Genomic DNA, 25,875 nt, shown 5'->3' on the forward strand with positions numbered 1-25,875 from the left:
TTTTAAAATAATCTGTTTTTGTGCTGTTGAATTTTTTCTATCCACAAAGGAATGTAGTCAAACCTATATTTGCCCATTCATCAGAACATAATCATCATCATCAAAGGCATTTAATAATCCCTTCAGTTTGTCAACTGGGAAACAATGGCATAATCAGTACCTTTTATAATGGGTGTTAATTTGATTAGATTTTTAGATCCAAGTCTAAAGCTGCATTGTAATTGAGAGCTTATACTACCCTTGCAGAGAGTATAAGCTCTCCTCATCTGTTACAGAGTAGTCCAAACAAGAACACACTAACAATCCCAACACATTACAGTGCCACACAAATCTTATATCAGTCTGATATAAGTTGTTTCATGTGCAGTTACTGCATTTTGCAATTCCATAAGAGTAGCGGCACGTTGGCTTTACTTATCCAGCCTGCCACCTAGGGGTGGTCTGAGTATTTTCGGTGGATACTAAACCTAAAGTTGTGGCCACCAAGATAGCAACATTTTCACCAAGGCAGGTACAGATATCAAGCAAACAGCGTGTGCGTGCGGTCAAGGTCAGGGCCGCAGGGATGATCTCGTACATCTCACGGGTCACAGCTTGTCTAGCCCGCAACACATCAAGCAGGTTGTTAAGTCGTCCCTCAGTCATGCAGCGAACAATGACCTCCCGTCTTTCTTGCAGAAGTCGGCAACAGCTCTTTCCTGCAGACAGCTGGCATTTAACTAGAGAAAGAGGAAGGATCAGAGTATATGATAACAGAGTAAGCATAGAGTTAGGAACTAACACAAAGACAAGATTTACATCATTTTTATATTGTTCTATTATTATATGTGTGAGCAAAGCAAATCTGATCAATCTATCTCTCCGCTCTGCACATGGAAATAAATTACATTTTAAAATATACTGAAATAGAAATCAGTTCTAATAATATGTCACAATATAACTGTATTTTGATCAAATAAATGCAGCTTCGGTAAGCATAGAAGATGAGCATAGAAGGGTATTTTATTCAAAAACATAAAAAATAATACTAATCCCAAACTTTGTCAACCATAATGCATTTTTTAAAAATTGCCTTCCCACTTAACCAGTTACTTCACTGTGACAAAACCTGTAAAAGTTGACAAAAAAAAAAACACTGTGACAAAACCATCCGTAAAAACTACTTGCATTTCAACGAACAAAACAAGACTAATTCTGAGAAAAACAAAGACCCTCTGGGGAGGAAACACACTGGACACAGATAAGGCATGAGTGGGGCAGTCATTCAGGAAGCGAGTGAACAGTCTAACAGAACTGCTTACTGTGCACATGTAAAGTCCCAACACAAAAAACTGATACATTTGCTGTGTCCAGGTAGTTATGCCAACAGTATGTACACAATATCCTCTTGGGACCCAGACAGAGACTTTTGTCCTCTGTAGAGGACATTGTTTTTAGTGATTTTCTCTGAGACCATACATGCCACAGTGTTAAGTCTGGATGTCCTGTACAGAGCACATTATGGGGGTTTTAGAGATATCAAATGTTTGGAGGTTTGAACTTAAACAAATTTAGCATGTTTATGGAAATATGATAATATTTTGTAATTATCATTTAAATCTGACCAATTTTCCAATTGTTTGGCATATATAAACATCTCCAAAATGTTTTTTCTCCATTTGTTTCTTATGCTCCAACCAATGTAATGAAATAAAAAATGACAAAATTCACAAAGCTTCTTTTGTATGGTTCTCAGGAGGATGTGTACACAAAGCTCCTCCAGATTTATTTACCTAAAATACATCAGTCAATTAAGACTGACAAACAGCAAAGCTCTTCCAGATGGATTACAAGTTTGCAACAATGGCATGTTTATGTTCTTGGTCCGAACTCATTGGAAATATGCTGAACAGGAATAGAGAGTATTGGAGGGATTCAAAGAATTATACTGTTAGGACATTTTGGAGACAGAAATCATTTGTCACCCTGGTTGCCAGCATTTTGTTTTGGGTAACTCTGAAATATCGCTGTGGGGGAAACACATGGGAACCTTAAAGATGTAGAGCTCTGTCTCTGACGTCCATTAATCTGAATGAAACTATGATCATTGCAGGAGTTATTGGATTGGACTTTTGCCAGTATCTATAAAAGAGATGGGCAGGGGAAAACATAATTATAAGACAATTTATAGTAATGAAGAGATAAATGGTATACAAAATACTTTTAAATGAGAGATCACTAACCGCTACAACATCCAATCTGAGGACAACCCCTTATTGCCATCAGCAGAGGAGCCTTTACTTTTGTATTTAGTGAAGACTGGCAGAGTTTCATTTTGGGGAATCACCTCGGAGGTCAGATTTTTTCTGGTACTTTTGCATCTATTGTCCTGTTGGTGGTAAAAGACAGTCTGTTGTCAGAATCCAAAAGCTTTAAGAAGATTTATATTTGAATGTTATTTATTATGAACACACACACGATACAAAATGCAGCATCAGTAAAAAGTTCCTGCTTAATAATACTAACATTACGATATAAAAATGAGAGAACATTTCAATGCAAAAGTAAAACCTGCTCAAAATAAATGTACCAGCTGTCTAACTTCTAGGTTATGTAGCTCAGTATGCAACTCCCAGGATGAGCGCATTTTACAGCTCAGGAGCCTCCTCTCCTTATGAAACAGACAAACACAAAAAAACTAAATCAGTCAAGCATCCAATTCTTCACATCTCTATTAAATTGAATTTAAATGCATACAGGAACAAAAAAATCTACATAATATTGAGTCCATGTTCACTAGTGAAAATGCCCCTACTGATTTTTTATAATTTAATACTTTTTGCTTTACACATTTTATTATCAGCATAAAGTCAAAAGTTGATTTGAAAAATGAACAGTATTGATTTTTAGATTGTCTTCATTTTGCCAAAAGCAGCACTCAAGTTGCATGAACTTCACAAGTTTGTGTAAAACCTGATGATCTAAGAATGAGTTTAAGAATAATCCAAAAAGCATCTTGTTCTTTAATGGAAACAAGAACATTTGACCTTTTGAACAGTTTATATAATGATTAAATAATATGCGTATTGGATTAGTAACCAGAAAATCTTAAATATTTATTTTTATTCTTAACTTTTAATGTTTCCTTCATTTCCAGATTTTTAATGAAAAAATTGTATGTTTATAGTATGAAATTCGGACCCCTTTTTATAAAATATCCTATTATTCGGCTCATTAATTTTTAGATAAGAATACCTTGCATGTTTTCAGGTGAAGAACAGCTTCAGAGAAAATCTGTGGCTCAAACATTCCCAAAGTTGTCCTTAGAACCTCTACACACTCTGTATGAGCAGAAAAAATGAATGATTGTATAACATGATCTCTAAGATCCATAACTATTCCATAACTAACTCTCAGCTGATGGTCGTTATTGAGGTTTACGGTTCATGCATCTAATGATGAGCTGGGTGAGGGCATGGCTTTGAGGTGTCACTGGTGGCAGAAGTTCAACCTCCAAGCCCCAACTTGGTCTGAAGCTGATCAATACCTGTAAGAAAACAATTGTCTTCAGGCAAATGGAAGAATGACAAATCCTTCTCACTGAATAAGATAATTAGATTACACTGATACATTGAAGAGATGGCAACATACCTTCACATGGATGCTTTCTATTCAACGTTTCCCCCAAAAGAACCCCAAAACTGAAAATCATTAAAAAGCTCAAATGAACTCAACAACTGATATACAACTGAAACACTCTAAAATGTTGAAATAATGCACCTCACCTATATGTCAGCTTCCACAGATGGAACAGCGGCTTGTATGACTTCAGGCGACACATAGGCCAGATCTCTGTAACATGGCCCACGGCCATCAGAGGTGGTCAAGTGCATGTTTATCTCTTGTCCCCAGTCACACAACTACAATGCAACACACATAAAAGTAAGCAAAAGTTGCACAAAAAAACATGTTTCTATTTCAAGGGAATTTTGGGGGCTACGTCTGGCAAAACCTTGGCATGGTACTGTTTGTCGAGAAGAACATTAGTGGCTTTCAGGGCTCCATGAGGCAGCGGAATGGCATGGAGATGAGCTAAACCTTTAGAAACCTCCAAAAGGATCCGAAGACAAAGAGCCATTGAAAGCTCTTGGAACAGTCCTGTCTAATAAAAGCAAAAAATAAATGTCACTTTCAGCTGTATCGCTTGCCTGCACAGACAGACATTTGCTGAAAGTAAGAGTTATATTACTGATGACGCAATAGCTACTAACATGCTGATGCTTGTATTAGTATGCTATTAGTTGGTTGGCACTATTTTTGGTGCCTAGCGGATTTCCACATTCTCATGGTCACAAAAGTCAACACCTTCATCTACTAAAAGCAATCACACTTCCTGTTAACAGATTCATCAGGTTTATTAACACACCTGTCTTTGACTCATTAAATTATCTTTTTAAAAAAAGTTAAATAAATAAAATAAAAATTCAATTATTAGTAATTTGCCTACTAATTAAACAATATTATATAGTAAATAATCATTAGACCTGTATATGAATATTTACTACACTGAAAACCCTAATAAGTTGACTGAACTAAATTGATTGAGTAAACTCGTTGCCTCAATTTAATTGAGTAATGGAGTCTCCCAAAACGTACATATTTAAGTTTATTTAACTTGACGCTTTTGTAGACTCTACCTAAATCACTCAGAGGTTTTAAATGTTGATACTTGATTCATTTGAAGTCACCATTGTGGTGGAAAGTGTTTGGTTTAGTTGGGATCTTGGTCCAGTTGCTGCTGGGTTGGTGTATTTTAAAACGCTGTTTTTGTGGTGAAAAAAGACAAATTTAAATGAGCTCAGGTGTTATCAGATGTTTTTTGTTGATGAGAAAGTCATCACATAATACGTATTTGAGATCATAAAATAAGTTTTGTTTGATATTTTTAACAGGCACCAAGAGCAAAATACTTATTTTGAAGACGGACAAAATGAATGCATTTGAAATATTTTGAGTAAAAGAATCAAGTACTCACACACACAGACTTCTAGATTTAGCATATGCATCACAACAACGGTGACAAACAAAAGAGCTCCATAGCACAAACTCATCCTTATTTTACAGCCTTTTTTGTTCTGATTGTCACCATTGATGTGATGCATATCCAAAATCTTGATGTCTGTTTGTGACAATGTGATCTGTTTTCAAAAAGTAAGTACATTATTTTATCTACTATGTTTCTATCCATAAAAGTGAATCCACAGTTGCAGCAATACATTTTATTTTAACTTGTCACTATTACAAGCAAGATGTGCATGTCTGATCTCAACTCTCATTGCCACAATAACAGTGTTTTACAACACACAAGTTACAGCAGCAAGAGACAAGCTAACACCAACAAAGAGCTGATGACACCTGAGCTCATTTAAGTTTGTCTTTCTTCGCCACAAAAACAGTGTTTTAAAATACACTGTTACAGCAGCAAAAGACAAGCTTACACAAGAAGTAACTGGACCAAGATCCCATCTAAACCAAACACTTTCCACCACAATGGTGACTTCAAATGTATAAAGTATCAACATTTAAACCTCTGTTAATTCTCAATAAGAGCTTCTCTAGATGTCTGACAGAAATAAAGTCACAGAAAACCTTGTAAGGAGGATCTGTGAACGTCTATATCGGACGTACAGAAGACATAAAAAACATTTTAAAAAAGACATCATAAAACATTCTGCCTCCTCAGTGGACATCTTTTCAACGTCTGCAAAGACATAAAAAGATGTCCACTGGACGTAACTTTGCCCGATGGATTAGGTTGATGTTAAAATACGCAAACATAGTAATTTTTTGTTAAGTTTACTCAAAAAAGCGCTAGCGATAAGTTGCCTTATTTCTTTAAGTTGACACAACTTTTTTTACAGTGCAGTATAGGGTTTACTGTATTTTCATAAATATTGTGACATTTTGTCAAAAGGTCAAAGTTTAAATATGCTGTTATTTGTTTTACTTCAGTGTGCAAAAAGTGTGCGGTCAAAAATAAGAACATAATTTTCTGTTAAATTTACATGTTGAGTTAACTTAAATATATAAGTACACTTGAAATTAATACCAAGTTAAGTGAACATAATCGTTTAAGTACAATAAATAAGCACCAAGTTTGGTGAACTGAGTGATTTAAGTACAATCTACAAAACCGTCAAGTTAAATAAACTTAAATATATAAGTTTTGGGAGACTCCATTACTCAATTAAATTGAGGCAACGAGTTTACTCAATCAATTTAGTTCAGTCAACTTATTAGGGTTTTCTACAAAAACGTCAAGTTAAATAAACTTAAATATATAAGTTTTGGGAAACTCCATTACTCAATTAAATTGAGGCAACGAGTTTACTCAATCAATTTAGTTCAGTCAACTTATTAGGGTTTTCTACAAAAACGTCAAGTTAAATAAACTTAAATATGTAAGTTTTGGGAGACTCCATTACTCAATTAAATTGAGGCAACGAGTTTACTCAATCAATTTAGTTCAGTCAACTTATTAGGGTTTCCAGTGTATTGGTTTAACGAGTTAAGCAGTAACGTTAGCTGCCATGTTCTTTCTCTCAAAGGAAAACGATTGGGCCACTTCATCAAATACTATAAGTTGTCGTTTCAATAATCATACCATATCAAAATCACGTACCACAAGGATAACATATTTCACTAGTAGAAATCATGCAAAACAACTTTATATCTACATAACTTTACTCACCTAACATAATACACTAAAAAAAAACATCATCTTGAAATGTAGTTCAGCAAACCAAACAGACCAAAAGGACGAATTTTGTAATCCACCAATCAGTGCTTTTGTTCTCTTGTTGCTAGGCAGAATTCCTCCCATGGCCAATCACATTAAAGGAAGAACAGAGTGACGTTGAGTTTTTCCAAAGGATTACTCATGATTTTGAGCTCACAACACTTGAAATCTTAAGTTTATGCATTTTGAATGTAAATTAGTTAAATTAACTCATATTTTTAAGTGGCAGGGCCAAAACGCAAAATTTTAAGTAATGTTTAGTCAACATTACTTGATTTTTTTAAGTCAAGACAACATTAGGGTTTACAATGTATGCAAAACGCAAATAAACATGCAAAACAGATTAGTCACATATATGACAAGTAAAAAATTTTTTTGATTACTTTGATTACATGTCATGTCCTCCCAGAATGTCCTCGCAAACACACACCTGCACACGTTCGGACCAAAACAACATCGCGTAAGTCTTTCTCGTCAATCATCTGCAGATGACTGGTCTGAGCCATTCCTCTGGACACAATCGATTTCAGCGCTGCAGGGATACTGAGAGACTCAGATCTGTGTGGTGTCACGAATAGAACATGAAAGGACTCAAGAGCCCAGCCCCATATCGCGAGCTCATTCCACATCGCTTGTTTATGTCCATATTGGCTGCTGAGGCCACAGAACTCCCCGGCTATTTGAACAAAGTCAAGTAGTCTTGAAAACAATTGCAATTTAACTAATAGCTGAGTGATTCACCTGGGCTAGAGAGAAGGTAGGTAACACATAACCGATTAAAGTCTGAAATGCAATAAAAAGTAGTATCTCACTGCTCATCTTTTTTCATCCACATAATAAATATAAATATTTAGTTTCAACCTTCCTTTACCAAAATATATTTCAAACATATTTCAAAATTTATTTCAGGGTCAAGAAAACACATTTTCAATCATACAGTAGCCTTGGATAAATGCAACATAATACACTTTAATAATGTCTTTTAAAAAAAGAAACTTTGTAAAGTATGTTCCTTTCTCATTTTTATTCAAATATAATGTTTACCTTATTTTATTTTATTCTTAATTTTTTTTAGATTATTATATATATATTTTTTAATTGAAATAGATGGAGGGCAAATATTTTATTTGTCGGGAACACATTGATTATTGGACGAATAAGAAATTAATGCTGTGAGTGTCACCCACTCAGGGTCATCTCACGGTGAAGAGTCACTGGTGTGGTTCATGGAGTCATATAATAAACGCTAACATCTTCACAATGAAGATCGTCACTTATTTTTGAGTATTCGTCACTTCTTTTTCCCCCCTTGCCCCATTTCTTCTGAAAGTAATGACCACATTAATAACATCATAGTAGCCTATACACAAAATAGCTATAAAAGGAAGACAGTAAAGCAGTGGAGTGGAAAAACTCTAGTTATTATTAACCACTTGGCACCCATTTATCACCATTTTTAGTACCCTGTACATAATTCAAGTCTAAATAGCCCCTAGTCATTATGTTATAACACTGTTAACATATCTGCTTCAACAGAATCTGAATTAACAGCTATGGGCTATGTGAACTCATCAGTGTGGCTCCATCTTTCTCAACAAAAAAAGCAGTTTCCTCTTTTTCTCAGATGTCTGCCAAAATTGCAAAAGGAAGTGTCTGCCACACACTTGGGGGTTTACATTGCAAGAATAAAGTTTATAATTAAGTCTTACACCATTTGCTGATCACTGTTCAGTGCGACAAGTCAATAGGAAATGATATTTCTATCTTACATAAAAGGGGATGTCCAAAGTGACTGAACTTACAATAGAAAGAGGAATCTTATGTCATTATTTCATGCTGTTTTCTCAGGACAAATAAAAATAAAAATAAATATTGTCACTTTACTAATAACTTATAGTTTTAACTGTTTTATTGTAACCTACAGGTTATACATTATTGTACAGAAGCAAAAAAAATAAAAATAAAAATATATATATAGTATAGTTGTTGAGCTATTGTAGCCTATCTGATAAAACTAGTGAATACATTGACTTTTTATCTAAAATGATTAAAACTTATCATTACCTGAACAATATGTCATGTTACAAATATTGATCATGCTCACAAATGCACAAAGATAAAGAAGAAAGTTTAGAAAGTATTTTAATCCAACACAAAGGTAATCCACAAACACGAGGTAGAAACTGGACCAAGGAAACGCAAATGGAACTGAATTTAAGCAGGGGGAATACAAATACACACACAATGAAAATGCTACAGTAAAAATGTCTAAAATGTGCAACAGTCAAGGACCCAGGAAATAAGGCCCCAGTGGATTTTTTTTAACACACACCCTTAAAAGGCAGCTATGGGTACTCCAATTGGGCCAATAATTCAATTTCTCCTATTGCAGTGTCAAATCTGCTAAACTTATTGGTCCATAACTTTAAATTGCTACAGTAAAAATGTGTGAAATGGTCACTATAACAGTTAAGTGCCCTATAGGAACAAGGCCAATACTGCAATGGCTCCTTTAACTGTCAGTGTCCATAACATCAAAACTTTATAGTAACCAAGTTTAGTTCACATTTATTAATATAAAACTTTCATATTACATGTTTCAAAGCACCTTTACAGAAAACTTACTGTTCACTGAGGTCTAGGTCTAAAGTGGCACATTCTACAACCTGTCGTTTTGGCAGATTGGCTTCATTAAAAGAAGACTAACAAGAAAGTTTAAGTTATAAAACCTACGGGATGTTTTTATAGTACAATGACCACTTAAATGTCAAAAGATACACCTTAACACAATGATGAAATCCAATCAGTAACCATGACAACAACCTAAGGGCGGTAAATAGAGTTCATAGGGGTGTGATACATTGTATTTGAAAGTTTTCTGGGGGGAAATGTAAAGGGATTTGTTAGAAATGTGAACAAATTGTTACAAATATATTGTGCGTTAGTTATGTATATATTGTATGTTCTGTGCAATGTCATACAAAAATTACCTTATATAACTGGTTGTTGGAGCAAACCACCATTGCAAATTCCTTGGTATATGCAACTTATTTGGCCAGTAAAGTGAATTCTCACTGTGATCAATTGTGGTGGTGGTGGTGGTGGCATCATGCTTTGAGGATATGTTATCTGTTAAGGTGACTGGTAAAATCATGAAGATAAATAATGGATGGGATGGAAACAGAAAATTCTAGGTGGAAATCAGCTCAAGTCCAATAGTCCACAAGAGCACTGGGACTTGGATGATAGTTCAACAACCCAACAAACAATGGCCTGTTACATGCATCAAATATCACAGCAAAGACATAAAACATATCCCGGTGAGTAGCCTGTGTGAAATGAATAATAATAATAAAAAAACTTGGCTTTCCAATAGATTCCCTATCCGATTAAAATTTGAGGAATTTTGCGTAGAAGAACAGACAAAATTCCAGTAGCAAGATTGATAGACGCTCACATGTCTAATATTCCCGCCGAGGTGCTGAGACTGCAGCTCCAAACAGCTCCCACCAGAGGTCGCCTCTCTCAACCCAATCATCATTCTTAATATTCTGATTCAGACCCACCTCATATTATTTTTTTATATGCTACAGTTCTAATTGATTTAGTTAGTTTAATGGTCATTCATTCTTTCTGTTGTTTGACATCCCTTGGGTTTTAAATGGAAAATGTTGCCTTTGTTTTCACTTTACAGCTCTGCATACGTCCTCCTCAGTGTCTGTTTACACCACCGAACTCTAGTATCTCTCTTCAATTAATTTCTCTTTTTAATGAATCAAACAAAGCTTCTGCTCATTTTGAATAAATAACATGCTCGAAAATATATTTCAGAACAGTAAAAGATCAGGACTGTTTGGCATTTTCTAACATAAGTTATTTATATTATTATTATTATTTTAATTAATATTATGTTGGGTTTTCTGTCTGGTTCTATAAAAGATGTCCAATTTAAGTTGTTTAAAAAGGTGAAGAAAAGAAAATCAGCAAACACCAAAAATATTTATTTATATATTCTATATTATAATATTCCAACAGAAATACACATATGTTACAAATACGTAAAACGGAAAAAAAACTACAAAGTTTGTGCTTTACTCCATTTCATTACAAAACTGAAGAATGAACAAAAGTGCAGCCTACAGTTACATCTGACAGAACTAATACAGTGTTTGCTTAGCTCATTTACCATAATCCTGAAAATACACGAGGAAAGCACTTTTTGGCAGTTTCTACTTACTAATCTTACACAACTCAACTTTTTGACCACAAAATTATATATATATATATATTTTTATTCATTATTAAAAGCAATTTGCAAGAACTCCTATTAACATCTCACAAAGAATACAGCAGTTTCATACAGCAGTAAAAAAGCTAAAGTGCAAGACTGAGACAAACTATCATATGAATACAGAAATACAGCTTATGACAGGTAAAGCATTTATGCTCCATTACCTGGCACTCTGGTCCCCAATATCAGTGCAATGCCATCTAAAGAATATACCACACCCTGACCTGCAGGATGAGAAAATATCTTTACAAAATAAAATGCCCTTTGTGAATAATCTTTCATTGTAACATCTCTGAAAGAAGTGAAATTTGGCAATTTCAGAGAAACACTGTTTGAGCATCACCAGACTTTTAACTCTTTTCATGAGTCTGTAACATTTGCTGTTTTGAAGATCCAGAACTGCTCCTATCCGAAAAGGACCTATCATCATTTTTCATCCGATCAAGAGCATAGTATCGCAGCATGAGAAAAAATCCTGTTGGAATACAAGGAAATGGAATATCATGCCGATTTCATATAACAAAATGGAAGCTAATGAGTTAAATTCAAGATTTCTGAAGCAAACATGTAATGATAAGAAAAGGAAACAACTTTCAGGGCAGTTGTATTCTTATATGCTGCTACAGGAACTCAGCTTACATTCACACAAAAGCCTAGCCATGATTTGGCCTTGTTTATTTTGTGATAGTGCATTCAAAAAACCTTACCTTGTAAGGAATTGATAATGCAGAAGAGGAAGAGAATGGCCTCTGACAGGGGGCCAAAATCCAGGAAACCCAGACCCCAAGTTGTGCCGAACAGACAGGTGAGACCCCATATACTGAGAAAAGCCACATGAATCTTCTTCCAATCAGGTCGGTTGCGGATCTCCCTCACCACAACGAAAAGCATGACTGCACCAGAGCTCACCACAACAGCCAGTAGGCCAACATTAATGATGTAATGAGCCAATAGGCTCTTGTCATTCTTCAACATCCAGCACCTGGATGAGCAGAGCACAGCAGAGTTTACATTTTTGTATAGTGCATACACGGTTATATCTAATATTGAGTAATGTCTCCTTACATGTGGTAAGGATTGTTGACATCATCACTTGGTACAATATTCCTTTCGCCATATATATCTCCTACTGAGAGCAGTATACCGACAAGCAGAACCGGGAGACCTCAAATTGAAAACAAAAAACATCAAAACATGACATTATTACTTATAATGTTTATATTCATTATACACTTTTCTTCTTGTTTTAAAAAATACTTAATACATAATCGTGTTATCACTTACCAAAGCCTCCCAAGTAAAATATCCATGTCGGGAGGGTTGAGTTGAACACCTTGCGGATCAACAAAAATGTGTGAAACACTTCCATGGCCATCCAGCATAGGGTGCAGAGCAGCGCATAATGCAGAAGGGATCCAGTTATCTTACAGACGATTTCATTTCCTACATTGGCCAGTGTACCAGTAAGAATGAAGAACAAGCACAGAAGAAATATCGCCACCACTAGACCACGGTGCACCAGTGAGATCTGCGTTTTCTTCCCTCTTTTGGAATACAGAGACAAAGAAGAGACAAACAGAGCAAGAACATGGTGAGATTCACAATAGAATTATCACTGAACAAGCATTTTTTGTAATAGTGTTATGAAATCCAAATCAGTGAAGTCACAGTCACCTGCGTTTACAAAGCCAATAGAAGAGAACCAAACAGCTAACTAAGGACAAGGCACAGCCCACAGCGGTAATGAACGTCAGAGCCTTTAGATGGCGAACTGTAGCCTTCTGTTCCACTTGCTGAAGCAAAGAAGAAACAAGATCATCAAGGCTGGTTTAAGGAAAGAGACTAGAGGCCATTTTTAAAAAAGATTTCAATGGAGCAGATGTTTCACTATGCTAAATATAAAGCATTTTGGGAAAACAGCTTATAATTTAATGAACTGACAGCCTATTGGCTAATCTTCACCATGTTTGCCATTAAACATTCATTCTGGATTGTTCTGTTTTTAGATTTTACCCCCAAAAATGCTTTTTTTGTGAGAGGAGTCACAGACAATTTTGTGGCAGATAAAATTCAGTTTGCAGTTTGGATTCCACAAACAGTGACTGTCACAACTCTATGACATCGAGGCTGTGATGTTATTGGTTATCAAGGCACACGTGATCCAAGTTAGCCACTGCGCTTTCTCCAATGGTAGAGCCTTGAAACTTATCTCCCAATAATACAATCATTTCATTAATATGGCATGATTTGTTAATAACTCTGTCCCTCTAAATGCATACTATGCAAATACGGATTACCAAGGATGATAGAAATAGCTTTCATTGATTAAGATTATCTCACAGTGAGAAATATTACCAGCAGTCATTTTCTTGGTAAACCTGCTACTCACCACAAGGATGGCAAAGTATGTGAGGTGATTACAGTGACATTCTGTCTCTCTTTCATTAATATCAACAGTCGTACAGCCGTCATATCTCCAAGTCACTTCAATATCTGCAGAGACACATCGACAGAACAATCTGTAATTGTGCCACAGCTAGCATTAAACATTTGATTGATGTCTAATACTGAGTGTTGATGTGTCTATGAACATGAAGACTTGAGCGCACCTTCTTTTGTGTCCCATGAAACACATCTTCTAGAATGGTTAAGCTGTAAAAATGAAGTAGAAAAGGATAGGAGAAATGCATCTATAATCAGCTCAAAGAGAGTGGTTTGGCAATCACAGTACAGAGATTCATCATTGCTATTTCGATTGAGTAAATGGCTTTTGCGATTTAAATACCAAAAACAACATCAGAAATTTAATGTTTATCCGACTTCACCTCACCAGCTTTGTCGTTGTTTTCAGTGTTAAGGAAATGGCAGACATTTAGTCTACTCAGTAGAAAATGATTCCAGCTACAGTTGTTGCTAAGCTTATAAATAGCCTTTTAACATCACAACAAACAGGGTATTACTTGAGAAAGTACTAAATTGTGAACATGCACAAAACGACTTACTGGGAGAGTAGAGTGACGAAACCTGATTTTGACAGGTTCTGGGAGGTTTTTGATGGTCTCATTCTCCACTGAGAGTCCAACTATGTCATCCAGAAGAACTGCATCAGACGACCCCCCCTACACAACACAAACACAGTTGAATCAAACTGTTCATTGCTGTATATGTTGGTAAGGTAATGGAAGCTAATTAATTCACATGATTTATGTCTGCTGGACAAATATTGTCATACCTGAAATAAGGCCTTGTTTTTGAAGTAAGTACACACCACTTTGGTTTTTCTCCTTGACATAGATTTCAGGCAGGAGGGAAGATAAACTGAGGGTGTCCTGTTTGCAGCTGCAGTTCGAGGGCCCTGGAATGCAACATTTATATTTATTCATATTCTAGAAAGAGACCTTCCTGTGACTCAAAGGTTTTTTTGAACTTTGTGCTTCTATAAGGTGAATGTTATTTACTGGCAGAGTGAAATTGAGTCCTGTGAAACCATCGTTCATCTCAATGACTCTGCTCTGAGCACAAAGTAGATTCACCTGACCTGTTGTATTGGATTTCATCACTGCTTCCTCTATCCTGCAAACACACACAAACACATGCATTTGCACATGCTCAACAATGTTATTAACTCTGTCCCTGCCAAACACAGAATTTTCTGGGTTTTCACTGTTATATGCTAAGGGGTGCTGTAACGCATCTGAATGATTCCAGAATCTCATGATCAAAAACACAGATGAGGAAGATGCAGAGACTAATGATCTCATATGTAAATTTACCTCATATCCTAAAAAAGGAATGCTTGAAGTTAGAATAATTTTTTTTTATGTGAATAAAGAATAAACCCGATTCTTTTTATTTTGATGTATTGCATGTTCAGGTATTTATACAAAATTATATTCTGGGAGCCATGAAAGTTTAGTGAAAATGATAAAAAATGCAACTTTTTTCAAAAATGCTGTGGATAAAAGAGTTACATGTGCTAAAATATATATTTTTTAAGTATAAAACATACTTTCTAATATTTATATATGTAATGCACATTCTGTGTAGCTGACCAGGTTAACATTTAACTGCAAGTTGTATATAACTGTGACAAATAAAAATCTTTAAATCTTCTTCCTACTTCAGAAATGCATGAGCACACTTCATATCAGAGTATATGTCAGATTCAGTGTAAATACACAAATTACACCGATACCACAATACCACTACCTTTATCATTCAAAGAAAAAAAGTTTTTTAGTATTTGGAGGGCTGTGGAGAGTGTGTATTGTTATGATAAAAAACCACAGTAAACACTTTTGTAGCCACACGATATGTTTCCACCCATTTCTAAATCAAATAGATTATGCATGAAACGATACTAAAAAACTTTATTATGATGCCTTAGCATATCATATGAACATGCACAATAAATGGAGGGTATATACAATAAATAATGTGTTGAAGATGTGTTTAATGTATTAATAATCCTGCAATACACTTGGCAGTCCATGCATAAAAAGTAAGCATAATTTAGAAAGCCATTGTAGTCATGGGTTCAGCTTCCTGTTTGCGGCTCAACCTCTGTTTTTCACTCATACTTAAGCTTGTCAGGACTGTGCTCTTATAAGCATGCACAACATCACCTCTTGCTATCTGCATGATAGACCACATCAGTTCATAACACACTAAAGTAATAGGGAAACTAACAAACTGAAATAGAAACATGATTGGCTCACATGTTTGCTCCACTGGGCTTCGTACTTGCCTCATCACACAATTTCTTCTCTGCAAGAGGAAAGACAGAAGAAATATACTGAACCTAAAACTAATTACATTCTCAGAAATACTGAACTCACAAGTGAGCTCAGGCAATGTGTATTAATATCTGTAGCTTTTAAAAATTGCAATACAACGAAATGTAAAATATAACACTAAAGGTTCTTACTGCAGTCGATTGTATGTCCTCTAAATGTATAATTTCCCATGACATCATTTGTGAGGATATCACCGTGGATGCTGCCATTCGCAATACCATACAGAGCAGCAGCTTCTTGATGCTCTGGTGAGAGGTGAGTGCAGCACATTTCTTGAAGGCCATTTGGTCGACAAAGAGTGTGTTTCTTTCCATTCACCTGCACTATCAGCAGGTCCAGCAGCGGCTCCCAGAACACACAGAACTGACTTTGATTTTGAAGAGGGTTTGATTCTAGATTAATGGACGAAGATTGTGTGCACTTGGCTGTGATACTGCCCTGAATAGAAAGTGTGCTCTCACTGGCTGAAATCGCAATATTCTCACAGCCTGTTTTCAAATCATACTTCAGAGTTCGTGATGCGTTGCCATGGCGCCATGTTCCACACATCTTAAAGTTACTGTCATTTTCTGTTGATGCTACATGGACAAAATATGGTTAATTAATTTTTAATTAAAATAAATTATTAAATATATATCCAAGCTATTACATTTTTACAATGACCAAGTATGTATTTTCCTTCTAATAAATAGATTAATTAAACAAGATACTAAGAGCAATCCATCATCTATAACTAGAACAAAATTTTACTTCCTTAGCCATCACCTACTTACCTTGAACCAAAATGATCAAAAGACAGATGATTATCTGCATTCTTACAGTTTTTTGATTCCGTTCCATTGTAGCTCATAGATGATGCCTGAAAAGCAACAGAGAACTCAGTTAAAGAGAAATGAAAAAAATACACAAAGGCGTGCCTCAGTAGAGATATGCAAAGGCATCCCATATGAAATCATGTTATCAATATCTTGGCTGTTCCTTCCTCTTACTACTTCATTTTTTAGCAGAAGTCATATGTCTGTTTCATTTGTAAAACAAAAACCTTTCATTCCATCAAACAAACTCACTATTCTTGAGATAAAGAGGCAGCCATCTAGTAACACATATTCCTGGGCTCTTATCAAACACATACAAGGAAAGGTAAAAATAAATTCTGATGCATGCTACTGCCATCCTTTATCAATGAGAACAGACTTTCTTTTGCGACAAAGGGAGTTTTGAGATGATATTGTGAATACACACATTCATTGCAGAACATGGATATGATGCCATTCTTATGTCACCATCTTTGTTTTGTTTTGTGGAGCAATACATGAATCATCATGCTTAAGAAAAAGAGCATGTCTCAGTGTTTCCCATACATTGATTTATTTGTGGCGGTCCGCCACTATCAAAACTGACTGGCACAAATAGATTTTCCAAAAAGCTTTGAATTCGTTGATGACCACTGTACGTTTCAACAATCGAAACACGGTGCAGATGTTTTTATATCACTGTATTTCTGAAGGAAATCGACTGTCTTCAGAAAATTTAGGATATCATTTTCTTTTCATCTAGCATGTAACGGCTAATGAAGCAGTATTTGTGAGCTGAGCACTGCTTTGTCTACAGCCATTACTGGGGAAACCGCTATCTCTCCCGCTCTCCTGCTGGCCGAGAATGAATGTGCATATATATGTCACCACAAATAGATTCTAGTCTGTGGGAAACACTGATATCTCGTGTCCTACAATAGAGTGAATCATAATACACTGTCAGTCCCAGTGTGAAAAAACAGTCAGTGACAGTGTATGAGTCAGACACTGAATGTCATGTTTTCTGACTTGAGTCATCACGGCTTATTGAGGCACACAACAGATTCCCAAGTCACTTATGCAAATTTGATTTGTTGTAAGCTGATGTTTTTTCTCACCATGCAGACACCAGAAAACTGAGATATGTTTCTTTATGCACATGCAGCTTTTCACTTCACAGAATGTTAACTGATAGACTGGAGTTGTGTGGATTACTTGTGCATTATTGTTTGAACTCTCATTTGCTTTCTCCAAATCTTTTCAAATGAAAATGCTCAATTTGGGGCTAACTATTTCTTTTTTAACAGTGCAGTTCCCAAATAAAGTCTAACCATCCTTTGGGTAACAGCCAATAATACATGCTTCAATGCTTTGATTATTTCTCACCTATGTAACGCAGATCTGCCGTTTTGCTTTCCTGCGTGTTGACCTTTACATCTGTCAGAGATATAAGCCAAACTAATCGAAATGAAACTGTAGGAGAATATAGCACACTGTAAAGATCAGATCCTCTGTGGCTTTCCTGCATTTACCAACTTAATGCACAAACATGCAACAAACCTGCTGTGGCAGTATGCAAAACACAACACCTTCAGCTACCCAATTTGGTCTGACAACAGAACTATTTAATGTGTTTTGCCACTGCTGCTACTATTACGAGATGTGTTCTAGAACTACTAAACTACTATGAAATTGCATACGTGCATAAACAGAGTATGAGAGACATAAGTAAGTTAAAATAAATACTAATAGGAAATGACTGCTAATTGTGTAGAAAGGGCAATGATAAAAATATCTAAACTGTAAATGGCACATAAATACTTCCTTTAATCTGAATGAGGTGACAAAACTTTTCGACATATATATTTAATTGACTGTCGCATACAGTGTCAGAGATATGTGTGAGACATTTCTGAAAGTGTTTTGACACAAAGGCATCCTATACTAACAATGTGCCAACATATATTCTTGGGTTTAAGGGAACTTGTCTGTTTTTAAAAGCAATATTAATGTGGAATTTAGATTCAGATTTTTAGACCCCCAAACCTAAACCTACCCATTTAACAGCGATTATGAATAGATAAAAAAAAAAACATGATAGGATGAAATGCGCAGGGAAATTACCATTTTACTGTAGTAACACTATAGCATTTTGTCACTAATCTCTCTCCTAGACCATAACCATTTCTAAAAAATGGTAGCAGATATCACACAGTAACATAATTTTATCATTTCATATTAAGTAAATGAGTAAACTTCATTTATAAATGCAGTTGAAAACATAATGCCATTAATATGATAACTGAATGCAATAAAATGGGATTTCAATATTCATAAGTATTAATTTGTAAGTCTGCAAAGTTATGTAAATAATTGAAGTTTTAGGTGTTGTCAATATGTATTGTATGTTTAGACGCTGTTAATACATCAGTATTGTATCTTTCAGTGTCTGTTAAATGAAAATAAACATGTTTTGTAGAACCACAATTAATTTAAAATACATACAAATTCTCACATTGAAAGACGATGGCTAAATGGAGCTATAACAGAGCAGACTACCACAGAAAGTACCCAGTTCCTCTGTGCGACAGTAGGTTTGAGAAGGGTGCATCTATGCCTCCGCCCTTTTTGGCCCTCTCTCCCTCTGCCATTGTTCCAGCTATGTGGACTTCATAGCAGTCAAAGAATGTCCCCTTTCTCTCCAAGCACAGCTCAAAGGAAGCTGGTGAAGTCCATTTATTCAAACGGGGCGCCTTGCCAGTTTTGAACTGTGCACATAAAGGAATTTTTGCTCAAACTTTTCTTGCCCATGCTATGTTATTTCCCACTCCACAGCAATTTTTTTAAAAACTCAAACAATCATATAACACTTCCTCTTTTAGTTATAATGACTGTGTGGAAAACTGAGATGCAAACTCCTGAGCCTCCGCTCCAGTTGCCTATTTTTATTCCTGTGCTGATAAAATCTCTTGAAATGATTCAACATGTTTTGAAGTCCTACCTAAGCTTCAAGAGAGACAAACCACAGTAGACATGCATTTCTATAGTATTTCCATGGCCAGTGTTATGTCTAGCGAAGCTAACACCCTGCACAGAACAAGAATGTGAACTTTTAGAACTAGGTCAATTTACTGTGCTTTTCTTTCGTGACATCATTGCCAGTCATAAAAGCGAGAGGCCTTTCAGCTCGCCTCATTCTGAGCTGAACTGACAAGTCGTGGAGCTGAGGGCGAAGGTCTTTTAACCATGTAGTGGTGACCACATTGAAGCTAAGCTGCACTACAGCAAAAAACTTGTTGATGCTTAATTGTGCAGATCAGCCGCCGTGGTTCAGACAGGAAAACCAACATACACTACGAGACATGAAGAGAAGCTAAAATGAAAACGTATCTTATTGCAATTTCATGAGCAGCACTAAACACTAATTGGTGGTTATAGGCTTAATAGCCACCAATTCTTCAAGATAATGTCTTATGAATCTAAGTTCAGTTCGCATTTGCATTGTGCCTTCTAATATGCAGAAATAAAAAAAGCATATGTCAGTAGTAGGAACAGGCTCAATCTTCTCAGTTTGTAACATAGAAGGCAGAGAAAGGAAGCATTACTTTCTATTGAGGTGGATTGATGGGTTTGGGGGGGAGGTATGGGTTTGGGTCTCCGTCTCTGATTTGGTCACAGCCACGGAGTAAATATGTGGAGTCTGCTTCTCCACCTGTGTCACCAAGGAGCTTCTTGTCTCATTTATTACAACAGTGAGTGTAAAATGGTGAAAACAATGTGAAAATAGAAAGAAATGCATGTAGAATAGAGAAAAACTGCATGTTTATCTTATAAAGGTTGAGATGAGTGCTGTCTAAACCTAATCCTAATAAAGGTTTTTGCATGTTATGCTTTAATGTGTTACATGAAACTCATTAACATGGTTTATTTGTAATCAATTTAATGTATTTTAGCCATTTGACAGTTTATTTTGAGAGGGTGTCCTAAGCGAACTTGACACTTTATTCTGATTTGGGTGCCCTAAGCAAATATCAGGTATGGGGCACCAACACAATAACTAAGCATGCTCTTTTATGCCTAACACTTATTTTGCTCTCTCTCTCTCTCTCTCGGTCTCTCTCTCTCTCTATCTCTCATAGTTTACAGTTTATTTATCTCTTCACAACTTATGACAATTTGACACTCTCCAGAACACAAATACACACTGGAACGTTTGCCAAATATTTTTAGCCAATATCAGATGGGGCCCCCTGATGCCCCGGGGCCCTAAGCGGGTGCTAACCTCACTTATTGGTTAAGTCCACCCTCTGCACACATGCAAAAACTCCACTGAAAAATACAGAAACATAGGCCTTAGAATGACATGAGAGAGGGGCTAGTTGTCACAAGAGCTATACATAAGTTTTTGATAAAACAAATATTCAGTGGATTAAAATATTGCTTTTAAACACTTTTGTGAAATCAATCATTCAAACTGAAATTTAAATATCAAATAATTTTTCTAGCGCTTAACAAGTGATCACAATGAAAACACACTATCCATTGAAAAGAAAAGGACAGAAAAGGCCTTTTTCATAAATATCATATGTTATTTCAACAAAATTATCAAGAAGTTCTCATTGTTTTTACTGTGACAGCTTACCCCATTTAGAGTGTGTAAGCTTTGAGGTAGTGGAACAGACTGAGAATTAGGCTACTCACTGTCAGTCAAATAGCTCTGCATCTCCGTTCATTTTTTTTCTAATCAGTTTAAACAGTTCACATGAAAAAAAACATGGAAAAATAGTAAAACGTTTCACTATTCACGCGCGCATTTTGTAACCAAAATTAACCATGGTTTAATTATAGTAAAAGTGTTGTTATGGTTTTTGGGGGGATATTGATTGCCATAACCACAGTGTTACTACAAATACAATGGCTTAACTGTGTTTAGTGTATGTAGCCCATGGTTAATTGTGCTTCCCATGGTTTAACTATAGTGTTTTTTTGTTGTTGCTGTTGTTTTTTGGTTTTATTTGTAGGCTAGTAGAACCATGGTTAATTTTCGTAAGGGCAGTATCAGATATTCCACGTCAAAATGTATGAATAAAAACAATTCATAATCTAACACCTTTCTTAAATACCGAGTGATCTGAGATCATATCATGTAACATATTCGCAAACATTTAAAGAAATTGGCTTACCGTTCATAGACAAACGCAGAACACTTGCTATCTTCTCCTAGTACACAAAACACTTGCGTGGTGCTCGGAAAACGCGTAAATGGTCGCTCAGTTATTTGTTCATTCCCGGTGAGACAGTGCACGTGAAAACACGCGTAAAATAAAACGATTGGATGAGCGATAAACGCAAGTGACTCTCTCGCGCACGTCTCCGAGAGTGCGTCAAAGCTGAACTGAAGGCGCTCGTGTTACAGTATTATTTCTACTGAAAGAGAAGGCAACCTTACTCTCACTCCGACAACAATCTCATAGAAACACTCCGAGAGTCAATTACATGGCAGCATGAAAAAAAGCAGTCTAAACGACTGAAATAAACGTTCCAGCAAGCTTACCCCAACGGCCAGGTATGGCTACAGTAAAGGGAGGAGCGATGTCTGTGAACACTGGACTTAGTTTGCATAGTCTGGCTTTATTGTGCGTCGGAAAAAAGCTTAGAATAACTAGCCAAATGCAACACAAGTCTTTTCTCAGTATTGGAAGCATATTCTTTTCAAGGCCAACCTCTGTTGTCTCGGAATTTGTTACAAATTAAACCCTACAATAAAGCCATAATGTCCAGGATACTGATAAGATTGCATTGCTAGGTAGTGGACATGTAGGAGAGGGAGTGTAAGTGTGTGTGTGTGTGTGTGTGTGTGTGTGTGTGTGCTGTCTGTTGATCAGTTAAAGCACCTGGCTTCCTGTGCGTCTCAACTGCTATTTCGACAGCGTTAATAAAGGCCAAGGTCTGACAAAGGCTTTTCTGTTTCTCCAGAAGACTAATATTGAAAGATCATAAATAAAAAGTCAGACATTTACAGTGACGCATGTTTGATTTAGTTTGATGGGTCTTCTTATTGCTTCAGTTAGAAGTGATTTATAGACCGGAAATACCCTATAACTCTTTGCAGAAATACATGTATATTGATGAAATTATATATATTACATTTCTTATATCACATATATAAATAATTGTGGTCAGTAAGTTTTTTGATGTTAATGTTTTAATGTTATAATCCTATTTTCTGAAGACATTACTCCAGGCAAGTGTCACGTGATCCTTCAGAAATCATTCTAATATACTGATTTGAAGCTTAAGAAACATTTGTGCACTTTTTTAAACAAAATGTAATAATAAAAAAATATATATAGATAGATAGATAGATAGATAGATAGATAGCTAGCTAGCTAGCTTCCAATTCATGAACAGAAAAAGAATGCTGTGGTTAGAAAAGATTAGATATCTAAAAGTTGTATACTGGTCACCACATCCTGAAAAGAACTATGAATTTCCCTTTCACTATGTTTAACATGCATGGTTAAGCTATAGACAATGTGTAACTTGTCCCCTAACAGGTCATTAACTCCTTACAGCGAGATTTCAAATTGCAACTGCAGTTTTTATGTCTGAACTTATATGCGAGCTGAAAAAAAGAAGAGACTTTTCACACAGCTTTCTGTTAAGCATCTTACTTTTCACCTTGTTTGCAAAGTGGTCTGTTTTATTGCCGTTTAAGGTCCAACACCGTACAGACAGCTGCTTTACAACGACATTAAGGGCACACCATGGCTCTGTCTCTGAGCAATACAGCAGTGCATGCATATCTCAAAGAGATCCTACTGCTCATGCACACTCACAGACACATATTTTTGGTACATCAGGCCATTATATTTTGGCATATAGTTTATAGCAATACTAAACAGATGGCAGCTTTAGTGCAGATGGTATATAGTGCAATGGCAACCAGCCAACAAAGGCAGTGGTTTTGCTCTTTTGTTGCTTCTCTCAGTCTTTGTGAAGTGGTGCTAACTACCATGGTGATCTCACAGGCCAGGGGAACTCCAAACTGATGTTTATAAAGAGAGATTAGGGGTACCAGCATGAGAGAGTTGGATAAAAACATGTACATTTATCCATGTACTCATGGATAAAAACAGATGAAAAAATGAAAACAGGAAATAACTTTGTGGACAATAACTTGTTGGGACAAGACACAATTCACTTGTCCTACACTACAATTATGGCCAAAAGTTTTAGCAGTGACATCAGTTTTGTGTCAGCTGTTGTGGTGTTCATTCACATTGTTTCTATTATTGTGTAGAGTCATCAGATACATTTTAAACAATTGGTAAAAGCTTTATCGTTTTTGATCATAACACAAAATGACCAGCTATAGCATTAATTGACTATTCACATCAGCAGCACGTGAAATGAGAACTAGTCAGGTAAAATCATTATCATACTAAATAGATTGTAAGAGCAGACTTCATCACTTTGCGTTAAAATGTCCTCACATGGAAGGAAATTACTACAAAAAGTATTTACCCGATCATCAAGAAGTTCAAGAAGAGAGGTTCGACTGCAGTGAATAAATCTTCAGAACATCCAGAGTGTCCAGCAAGTGCCAGGACTATCTCCTCCTGAAGAGTCAGCTACAGAATCGTGTCTCCAGCAGCGAAGAGCTTGCTCAGGAATGGCAGCAGGTTGGTGTGAGAGCATCTGCACACACAGTGAGACCAAGACTTTTGGACAATGACCTGGAGTCAAGACGAGCAGCAAAGAAGCCCCTCCTCTCCAGGAAAAACGTCAAGAACAGACTGAAATTCTGCAGGAAGTACAAGTATTGTCTGCTAAATGCATAAATGTAAATGTTGTGCCAACAGTGTAGCATCCTGAGACCATCAATGTGTGGGGTTGCTTTTGAGCCAAGGGAGTGGGCTCTCATAATTCTGCCCAAAAACACTACCATGAATAAAGAATGGTATCAAATCATCCTGCAAGAGAGACTTCCTCCAATGATCCATGAGCAATTTGGTGATGATCTGTGCATTTTCCAGCATGATCACAAAGCAAGAGTGAAAAAGAAGTGACTGAAAGATCATTACTTTGAAATTTTGGATCCTTGGCCAGGCAACTCCCCTTATCTCAATCCCATAGAGAACCTGAGGTCAGTCCTCAAAAAATGAGTGGACAAGCAGAAGCCCACAAACTGCAAGAAAGCAAGAATGGATCGCCAGCAGTTAGGATTTGGCCCAGAAGCGAATATCCCACATGCCAGAGCGAACTGCAGAGCTTATGACGAACAAGGGTCAACACTGTAAATATTGACTCATTATTTTACTTTTTTAGTTATTTATTTTTTGACAATAAAAGCCTTTAAAACGTAAATGCTTATCATTGTTTTTCAGTATATCATAGAAATGTGGGAAAATAATCTACAAGTACTGAAGCAAACTGTGCAAAACACAATTTATACCACTGCCAAAAATTTTGGCCAAGACTGTACTAGTTGTTCACCAGAGCATGAGGCTGTTTTGCATAAACAAACACGAACATGCTTTAATATTCTACTTTCCTTTTCAGAATGTGTTTAAGACTACAATATATTTCCAAGTATGTGTGTATAAATAAGAGTTTAAACCATTTGAATCATCATTTTTATTATAAATTACATTTTTATCTGAAATGTTATAATTTTAGTCCAATATTCTCTCTAATTTTCTTTGAACAATTTAAAATGAAAAGTATTTTTGCATTAAATAATTATATTCAACAATATAATTTAAATAATACAATTTTAATAATAAAAATTTACCTACAATACATAAAGTTATATTATCCAAATTCAAAATCACTCCCTTACATTGACACACAACACTAATGACGCTGTACCTTCATGCCATAGCTCATTGTTAGGATCTTTCCATTTCTACTTCTCATTTTACGTATAGCTTTCTGTTCCTTTTTTCTGTCCCTCATCCTGCTGTGGTAAGCTGGGAGGTTTTTGTATGTGATTGTGGTGTCTGCTCAGCAGCAACAGTCGCATAATGTCTGTGACATGACAGTCTATGGTGAGCAGTCGGTTAACCTGTCAAGTCAAGAGACAGACGGATGTACCAACAACATCCCATCCAGTATTATTAACATGAATGAGCTGCTCTTGCCTTGTGGCTGCGGAATTCATCAATAATGGCACTATGGTTATTTGACCAATTCTGACTAATGGTCAATTCT

At 36.0% G+C, this 25,875-nt stretch overlaps 1 protein-coding gene and 1 long non-coding RNA gene across 2 annotated transcripts; both read right to left on the bottom strand.

Annotated features, from left to right (window-relative positions):
• Positions 1–260: 260 nt before the first annotated feature.
• Positions 261–2,443, bottom strand: LOC132097258 (uncharacterized). Its single transcript, XR_009422711.1, has 3 exons — positions 2,223–2,443; positions 1,965–2,121; positions 261–719 (listed from the first exon to the last, which is right to left on the bottom strand). It is a non-coding gene; the product is annotated as an uncharacterized LOC132097258 (long non-coding RNA).
• An 8,619-nt stretch (positions 2,444–11,062) lies between these two features.
• On the bottom strand, positions 11,063–22,179 carry LOC132104651 (adhesion G-protein coupled receptor G5-like). The gene is made up of 14 exons (XM_059510217.1): positions 21,843–22,179; positions 16,639–16,724; positions 15,997–16,443; positions 15,788–15,836; positions 14,528–14,642; positions 14,302–14,424; positions 14,072–14,188; positions 13,679–13,721; positions 13,459–13,562; positions 12,744–12,862; positions 12,354–12,613; positions 12,135–12,234; positions 11,777–12,051; positions 11,063–11,544 (listed from the first exon to the last, which is right to left on the bottom strand). Exons 2-14 carry the CDS (start codon positions 16,703–16,705, stop codon positions 11,420–11,422), a joined length of 1,944 nt encoding a protein of 647 aa, XP_059366200.1. The 5' UTR covers positions 16,706–16,724; positions 21,843–22,179; the 3' UTR covers positions 11,063–11,419.
• Between the last annotated feature and the right edge of the window lie 3,696 nt (positions 22,180–25,875).

This window comes from Carassius carassius, chromosome 2 (assembly GCF_963082965.1).
Source record: "Carassius carassius chromosome 2, fCarCar2.1, whole genome shotgun sequence".
Taxonomy (NCBI): Eukaryota; Metazoa; Chordata; class Actinopteri; order Cypriniformes; family Cyprinidae; genus Carassius; species Carassius carassius.